The 8,439-nt window shown below is 37.1% G+C and overlaps 1 protein-coding gene across 2 annotated transcripts; it reads left to right on the top strand.

Moving 5' to 3' along the window:
- The first annotated feature begins 2,004 nt into the window (after positions 1-2,004).
- On the top strand, positions 2,005-7,592 carry LOC138823047 (disintegrin and metalloproteinase domain-containing protein 20-like). 2 transcript variants are annotated; one of them, XM_070015990.1, is made up of 3 exons: positions 2,005-2,143; positions 4,423-4,512; positions 5,021-7,592. In XM_070015990.1, the coding sequence occupies exon 3, from the start codon at positions 5,148-5,150 to the stop codon at positions 7,521-7,523; it is 2,376 nt and encodes a 791-aa protein (XP_069872091.1). In that variant the 5' UTR covers positions 2,005-2,143; positions 4,423-4,512; positions 5,021-5,147; the 3' UTR covers positions 7,524-7,592. The 2 variants fall into 2 exon arrangements, with proteins under 2 accessions (XP_069872091.1, XP_069872090.1); XM_070015989.1 differs by lacking the exon at positions 4,423-4,512.
- The last annotated feature ends 847 nt before the right edge of the window (positions 7,593-8,439 follow it).

Raw genomic sequence — 8,439 nt, 5'->3', positions numbered from 1 at the left:
ACACAAAGTAGAAATTACCTTGTACGCTTTAGAAACTTACTGAAATACTAAGTTCTTCCATAGACAATGTAAGGAAATGTCATTTGGTTCATTGTCAAAGTGCTATTATGCTGGGAAGTTTAGGGTAGGATTAAGCTATCTCCGGCAGAGAGAGTTCAGCAAAATTTGCAAGTGTCCATATTCACATAAATTTCAGTCCCCTGTCAATAAACTTCAATCTTTCCTCAAGGGCAACACATGCTAAACTACACATAGACCTCAATTCTGAATCAATCCAATGAAACACACGTTCAGTTTTTCAGTTGAATTGCTGTATTTCAGGGGTGTGTGTGTGTGTGTGTGTGTGTGTGTGTGTGTGTGTGTGTGTGTGTGTGTGTGTGTGTGTGTGTGTGTGTGTGTGTGTGTGTGTGTGTGTGTGTGTGTGTGTGTGTGTGTGCCTGGTGTGCCTGCTGGGTTTTTGTGCTCAAGACTATCTTTCTGTCTCTTGAACTATAGCTCTGCTTTAGCTTTTGGGGTAGCTAATTAGAGATAAGAGTCTCACAGACTTTCTTATCCAGGATGACTTTGAACTGTGACCTTCAGATCTCAGCTTCCTGACTAGGATTCAAGGTTAAGCCAACAGCACCTGGCTGCATTTCAGTTTTAAATATATTCTTTATCTAAATAAATCAGAGCTCAATTTTTATTTTTTTTGCCATTTGTGCTTTTTGGTTTAGATTTCTGAGAGGCAAACTCACAAGAATAAAAAATAACTTCTCAAGTTGGCCCACCTCATATAAATTGCTTAAGGTCATCAGTGGAGGTCAAGAGTTTTAGGCAATTATCCAGTAAATTTGTTCCCACACTTTTCATTTTATTATTTTTTTTTAATTTGGCAATGCTTGAGTTTTTAAATGCAATTTTATTGTCATTATTAAGTTATGCAGAAGGATTACAATTTCATAAAACATGTAATGAGCATATTTCTTTGATGGGACAATGTTACCACTTTGAGTACTGGAGTTTTTTTGTTTTCTTGGTTTTTTTTTGTTTCCTTTCTTTATATATATAGTAAAGATGCTGTACAAAGGGGTTACTTACATGAGCAAGGTAATGAGTCCATTTTCCAACGTGCATTGTTATACTCTCCTTTATTTTTCCCCACCATCATTTTTATTTTTCCCCTACCAACTTTTCCTCCCCACCTTCCCAACTCTTCCCTTCTCCCTGCCCCCCAAGTTATAAAGTTAAATCCTTATACTAGCTAGGCAGGCATTCAGCTGATTGAGGCAAGGCCTGAGCCCTTTTACTTTAGTTGCAGATTGGGTCTCATGCATTCATTTTCCCTTCAAGTGTAATCCCCCTACCTTCACCTCCTGCATACCTGTGATCATAGATTTGTTCAGTACATCTGTATTTTTTTAAATTGAGATGAAGCCTCACTAATTTTACAAACACCAGCCTAGCACCATGATTTTTCCAATTTCTATTTGCAGTAGAGCTGTGATTTCAGTTCCTTCCTACCTTTTTAGTCTCTAATTTTGGCCTTTTTCTGATTAATTGACATGGTGTCTATTAGCTGAAGAATATTTATAAATGGATATGAAATCTCTGTTGCTCAGTTACCTTAAAAGGATGTTTAGTTCAGCATCAATTCTTAATTAATATCTGAATTAATCTAAAATTTTTCCTCTGGAATTGGATAGGTCTCGTGTGAGATAACATTGTCCCATATTAAGAAAATAAAACCACAGTAACAGCACAAGCAATGAAATAATTAAGAAATAAAATAATTAAAAGGGAACCCAAAACCAGGGAGGGAAATCAAATTTATTCTCACTGAAGAATCACTGGCACATCCTGAATGGAGGTAAGATCAGATTTATTCGTGTTCAAAAGCAGTAGAATGAACGTGGAATGGAAATGGTGAGCCAAGATGGGAGAGAAGTGAAGTCACTTTCTTCTTAGAAGAACTGAGAAACACTTCGTTGCTAGGCAACTAATTCTAGAACTTAAATGAAAGACCACTGAAGGAGAGGATTTAGATCACTCTCAGTAATGTAAAATCTGAAATATAACCTTGTCCTTCTCGATGAGTATCAAAAGTGATCAGTAAATGGGGCTATTCCTAGAAAGATTGTGGGACCTCACAAATCATTTCTTGGTAAGTCATTCAAGAATTTAACAAGAAGAAGAGGTATATTTATACATAGTTGAACACACACACACACACACATATACACACTCATGGCACGCAATAGGATCCTTTGCCATATATTCAGAATATTAAGATTATGCTCTTTTAATTTTCCTATAATACTTTTGTTAAGACGGATTCTCTAAATCATGTTTGTAATTATGTTGCTATTTATAATATGATAACTAACCATTAAAATAAGCTATAAATATGAGTAGGGAGATAGATGATCACAGCACATCAATTAGTGACTACCATGTTATATTCTCCTTTCTCAAGAGGTTCGGTCTCAGGTATCATTGTATAAAATCAAGTAAGAAAGAAAGGAAGTTAGAAAAGAAAAAACAGAGGAAGGAAGGAAGGGAAGAAGAAACATTCATTATAATTAAATAATTCTTCTACTCCACAAACAAAATTCCCACTATGTAAAAATTCCAAAATAAAACCATCCAGAGAAGCAAGTGGAACAATTCAGTAGATGAGCATAGTATTTACAAGTTGGAGTGTTTTGAAGGGCTCCCTTAGGGACTTGCTTAGAATTCTAGAAAGTGATTGTCCTTTCACATTCTTGATTACTCTACCCAAGCAATGAAAATATATTTCCATTTCCACATTGATGTTGAAGTCAGTCCCTGCCACTAGTAGGCAAAAACAGGAATTCATTAAGAGAAATATCTCATTAGTCATTAATCAGAAACTAAAAGGAAATAATCTTAGTATCATAATTAAACTACTATTATTGTAATTTCCTTAAAATAATCCAGAAAAAAACAGGTTGATGTTTAGCTTAGTTTCTGATTGATTAATGAGGAAATTTAGACAATCATTGTTATTGAACAATGTAGACAATAAACCACAGACAGTGAAAGAAAATATAACAGTGTTTGAAAGATAAATCAATAGTAGAAGTCTACCTTATTCTAATTTCACATCTTTCTCTTGCTATAGAGTCCCCATATTAGATTGGTGTATTTTTTTTAGCTGTGTTAGCAGTGTGATTGAAGAGCAATGAAAGCAGGCAGAAATATTGCTATGGATTGGGATACAGCCCCTCATCAACAGTGGAACTGATGGAGCCCCAGCCAGGCTATGAGGATAATGGGATTCATATGGAAATGGTACAATGGTGGGAATAGGAAAACAGGGAAAATATAGAAAAAGTTACTCAAGGCCTTCATAAAGTTGACAAGTATCAACTTGATGAGTAAATTTCAACTCTGAACAGAGTTTGTGGTCAATAATTTAATGATATTCATATACCCTCTGTCCTATTCATACATTTCATGGAAAACTATGGTTGAATATAAATTGTAAAGATCTACATGGTGTTATATGGGTGGTGGTATGGCTGAGTAACACAGAGGAAGGATGTAGGTAAGATTCTGGAAGAGAAAAAGCTAAATAAATCAGCCTAATTTTTGTATGTTCTACAGATTAATTTAGGTCTCCATGTAACCATGAAAAATTATTGGGATTGGGAGAGAGTAATGATTTTTTTTTGTTGGACCACCAGTGTGGTACTCAAAGGAAATATCAATAAGCACTGAGCTACAAGGATTATGGTTTTGCTTTTTGGAGAATAGAAAGCTTCCTTCTTCAATGCTACATAAGCGGGAAACTATTGTGTGAAATAGGAAATAGGAGTGCAAATTTACGCTCCAAAGGATAATATGATTTACAACTGTTCCATTCCCTTACATTTTCCCAATAAGGCGGTATAATATCTGTATATTAAATAATTTTCTGGCATTTCATTCAAGAACAAAGGTCACAAAGTTGCCCCCAAAAATCTAAAATATTAGAAAGTTTCTCATTATCTAATTTTTATTATTGAAATATTTGTTTTGTATTTGATATAGCACAATACACATGTATAGACATACATATGTAAGTATATTTTGTGGGGTATATTTTCATTTGCAAAGTAAATAACTTTAAATGTTAATCTCAAATGATAATTGATAAATTCTAAAGGTGCTAGGCATATAAAAAGTACTATGAATTAGAAAAACAGTATTAATATTAGCTTGCTAATGGGATACATTGACTTCTATTCGTTCCAGAAGGTACTTTACATTTTTGTCACCATTCTTGCATGATCAGCTTTATTCTCCTAGTCTCTTTGGAGTCCTGTCCATTCACGTTGTCTAGAATCTTTGTTTTCTTACAGTAGAACCAGAAGTAAGCATTTTTGAGAATTATCTACACAATAACAATTCCAATTTCCATTCCAAATTTCCCAATAGATATTAATTTTACTGAATCCTGCCATCCTTTAGAGAAGATGGAAACATTCTCAAAGCACCTCTGATGCTTTATATATTCCATGTGGACAGGTGAGACGATGTCAGCACAAGTAATGATAGGTTCAAGGAAAGACTATATTAAAGATAATTTTTAAAAAGCATATGGATAGCTTTTCTATAACGCTCTCATTAAACATGATGAAGCGATGTATACAAAGATGGTATTATTGGTATTTTTCCCAGTTGTTAGATGTATATAAACCAAGATCCCCACATCAAACAAAATAGTTATTTTTCCATTAAGACGTGTTTGCCTGAAATATTTATTATGGAAATATTTACATAAATATTTGAAAATATATTGAGGGCAAAGTGTAATAAATACATCTAATTTAGCTGTGGCCTTTTGCCCTTCTTTGAATAACAAGTGGATTCTTTCTGACCCATTTAAAGAGCCAATTCATTACACTAGGTTGAGGCATGCCTTGAGCCAAATCCCAATTCATTTTAAGTGATGCTTTGTTCTTTCTTCTCCATCCTGACTTGCTACCATAAAACTTCTGTCTCTACCTTTCTTTTGTTTTCTTCTTGCATTTAGCTGCTTCTCTTACTGATTGACTCTGGTGGAAGACCAACCACTAAATATCACTGCCACTTACAAGCAACTCGAAGTGAGGATCTGGACAAGTAGTAACACTTCTACCCCATCTTCCACAACCATCTTCATGCTCATAATGGCTGCATGTGAGGCCCTGGAGCAGGTGAAGTTCACTCTCCTTCTGTTTTATCTATGGGTGTTTTTCTTCCTGTCTACATGGACCCAGACTGGACATGCTCAATTTTATAGCCCTCCAGAAGTGGTGATTCCTTTAAGGGTCACTGGCATGGGTGAAGGCACAAAGACTGCAGAATGGATCACTTATGAAATGAACTTTGGAGGCAAGAGACACACTGTGCGCATAAAGAATAGCAAGTACTTTGTGTCCAGAGACTTCTCTGTGTTCACCTACAGTGACAAAGGTGAACTGCTTCAGGATCATCCTTTTGTTCAGAGTGACTGCTACTACCGTGGTTATGTAGATCAAGACCCCAAATCCCTGGTAACTCTGAGCACTTGTTTGGGAGGCTTTCATGGAATGCTGAGCATCAATAACATTGTTTATGAAATCAAGCCCAAAAATCTTTCAACCACATTTGAACATCTGCTATACACCATGGATGTCAAAGAGACACAATCCCAACCCACAAGGTGTGGACTCACAGAAAAAAAAGCACCACCACACAGAAAGTTTCAAGGGAAGAATAATACCACTTTAATGCAAAGTTCTTACTTGGGATGGTGGATCCACAGGTGGTTTCTTGAACTGGCAATTGTGGTAGATCATGAACGGTTTGTTTTTTGTGGAAGTAATGTCTCAACAGTAGAGATGGAGGTAGTCTTGGGTGTCGGTGTAGTAGATGAACTTTACAATGCTTTGGATGTCGACATGGTTCTTGTTGCAATTGAGGTCTGGAATACCCAAAACCCCATTGGAAATAATAGCCCATATAGCATGATGTTGGAATTTTGCTTGTGGAAGGAAATCAGCTTCAATTCTCGTGTACCTCACGATGCTGCACATATTATTGTAAAACAACATTTTTGTGAGAAACGTTCTACCTATTCTTATTTTGCTGGAGTGTGCAGTTACCACGATAACTGTGGATTAGAATGTGTGGTGGAGGATGGATTTGTATGGTTAAGTGTACGTTTGTCACATGAGCTTGGTCATACTTTAGGGATATTTGATGATGAAGAAAGCTGTAAATGTGAGCAAGACCCATGCATCATGAATGAACATATATTGCCAGCAGATTCATTCAGCAACTGCAGTTACGGTCATTTTTTTCAAACCGTAGCCACAAAGAAATGTTTGTACAATTCACCAAACCCAGAGCACACCGTCAAAATAAAACTATGTGGAAATGGCGTGGTTGAAGATGATGAAGAATGTGATTGTGGCTCCCTAAAAACATGTGTAACCGATCCATGTTGCTTTGAAAATTGCACTCTGAAAGCAGGGGCTAAGTGTGCTTTTGGACTTTGTTGTCGCAACTGCCAGTTTCTGCCACTAGGCCAAGTGTGCAGAGCAAAGAATGGGGTGTGTGACCTACCGGAGTGGTGCAATGGATCTTCGAATATGTGTCCAGAAGATGTGTATGTGGAGGATGGACTCTCGTGCCTGGACAAAGGAATCTGTTATAAGAAAAGGTGCAACGACCGTGAGAGTCACTGTAAGCACATCTTTGGTGAGGAGGCCAAAAGTGCAAATCACTCTTGCTACTTGGCAGTAAACACTCAAGGTAACCGTTTTGGTCACTGTGGTTTCGAAGACACTAACTATAAAAGCTGTGACCCTGCAGATGTTTTGTGTGGTCGAATCCAGTGTGAAAGTGTAACAGAAACTCCCCTTTTGGGAGAGCATAACACTGCGTATGCCTTTCCTGTCGGTAATACCACTTGCTGGGGTACTGACTACCATTTTGGAATGACCATCCCTGATATCGGTGAAGTAAAAGATGGGACAGAGTGTGGCTTAGGACTTATGTGCATGAACAAGAAATGCGTCCCTTTCCCAGTGTGGGAAGAAGCTTGCTTGGCGGATGCTTGCAATAGAAGAGGGGTCTGTAATAACAAACATCACTGCCATTGCAACCCTGGCTGGGCGCCACCCAACTGCCTAGAACACGGCCACGGAGGTAGCGTTGATAGCGGCCCAGCACCAAGAAGATGGTACTGGTACGTTTTCCAGGTTTTACTGATCTGGATTTGCATTGTGCTTTTGTGTACCCTTTGTTCACTTTGCCTTTTGGCCCTACTACGTAGAAGATCTGAGAAAGAGGAAGAGGAAAGAAAAGAGGAACCAGCATCATCCGTTTCCGCAGTATCTGCGGCATCCGCGGCGTCCGCAGCATCCATAGCATCCGCAGGTGGGAAAGCCCCAAAGGCAAAAACTCCCCATAAGACAGAGTCAAAGGTTAAAGCCTCGCCCTCGCGTGAGACACAGAAAGGTGGGAGCATATCCAGAGGGCAGAGCAGAACGTCAGTACAACAAAAGTGAAAAATAAATTTTAAAAAGACCCAAATGTTCAGATCTCAATAAAAAAAAACAATCGCAATGACTTTTAACTTTCAGGCAATAAATTCAATACAAAGAAATTCCCCGTGTGTTCATTTTCACTGTTACTGAAGTAGGAGAGTCATGGTGTGTGCCAAGGAAGCAGGGGTGGAAAATCTCAAGGAGCTATTTTATTTGAAGAAGCTAACGCCACGGGCATTTGTTGGAGCTTTTGCATTGCATTTTACCTGGTAAATCCTATATGTAATATAGGATTTTATTTAGCTATAAACAATATATAGCTACAGTTTTACCCCTGGTGGCTAAACTGTACTTTAGCAATGTTAGCTTAACCTGAATGTGCAATACATTTTGGGTGTTGATTCTGTAATTTAGAATGTTTTTTGTTTCATAGTTTTCTTCCCTTCTAATATGCTAATTACCTTACCATAGCTATTCTACTATTGCCCAAATATGCACTCATTATTGTTTTAAACCAAAAGCTGACTAAACATGTAATACCATAAAAGTTAATACATTTGTATACTTTCAATTATTTCTTTTTCTATTTAAATGTAGTTTGTCTCTCAACAGTTATAAAACCACCTGGACTGATTTCTTGTTTGTGTTTTTCACGTATTGGCTGTAATTCTCACATGCCATTTTCATTGGAACTTCATATACAAATTTCTTTCTGGATTTTATTTGTCTTATTTTTCCATTAAAAAAATAATGTTCCTATATGGTGTGTGTGTGTGTGTGTGTGTGTGTGTGTGTGTGTGTGTGTGTGTGTACTGCATTACCACTATTCTTTGTTTTCTGAGTTACATAACTTGTAGATTAATTTGTCATTTTATTACCTTAATTAATGAATTCCTACTTCTCTTGTTCCTAGTTTCTACATGTTCTGTCATATTTA

This window comes from Dipodomys merriami, unplaced genomic scaffold (genome assembly GCF_024711535.1).
Source record: "Dipodomys merriami isolate MVZ:Mamm:240054 unplaced genomic scaffold, mDipMer1.0.p SCAF_12, whole genome shotgun sequence".
Classification (NCBI taxonomy): Eukaryota; Metazoa; Chordata; class Mammalia; order Rodentia; family Heteromyidae; genus Dipodomys; species Dipodomys merriami.
Note: the sequence above shows the minus strand (reverse complement) of the source record. Positions and strands in the feature narration are given on the sequence as shown.

Bases quoted from the DNA above. Each gene is read 5' to 3' on its own strand.
- LOC138823047 (XM_070015989.1), top strand. From the start codon at position 5,148: ATGCTCATAATGGCTGCATGTGAGGCCCTGGAGCAGGTGAAGTTCACT.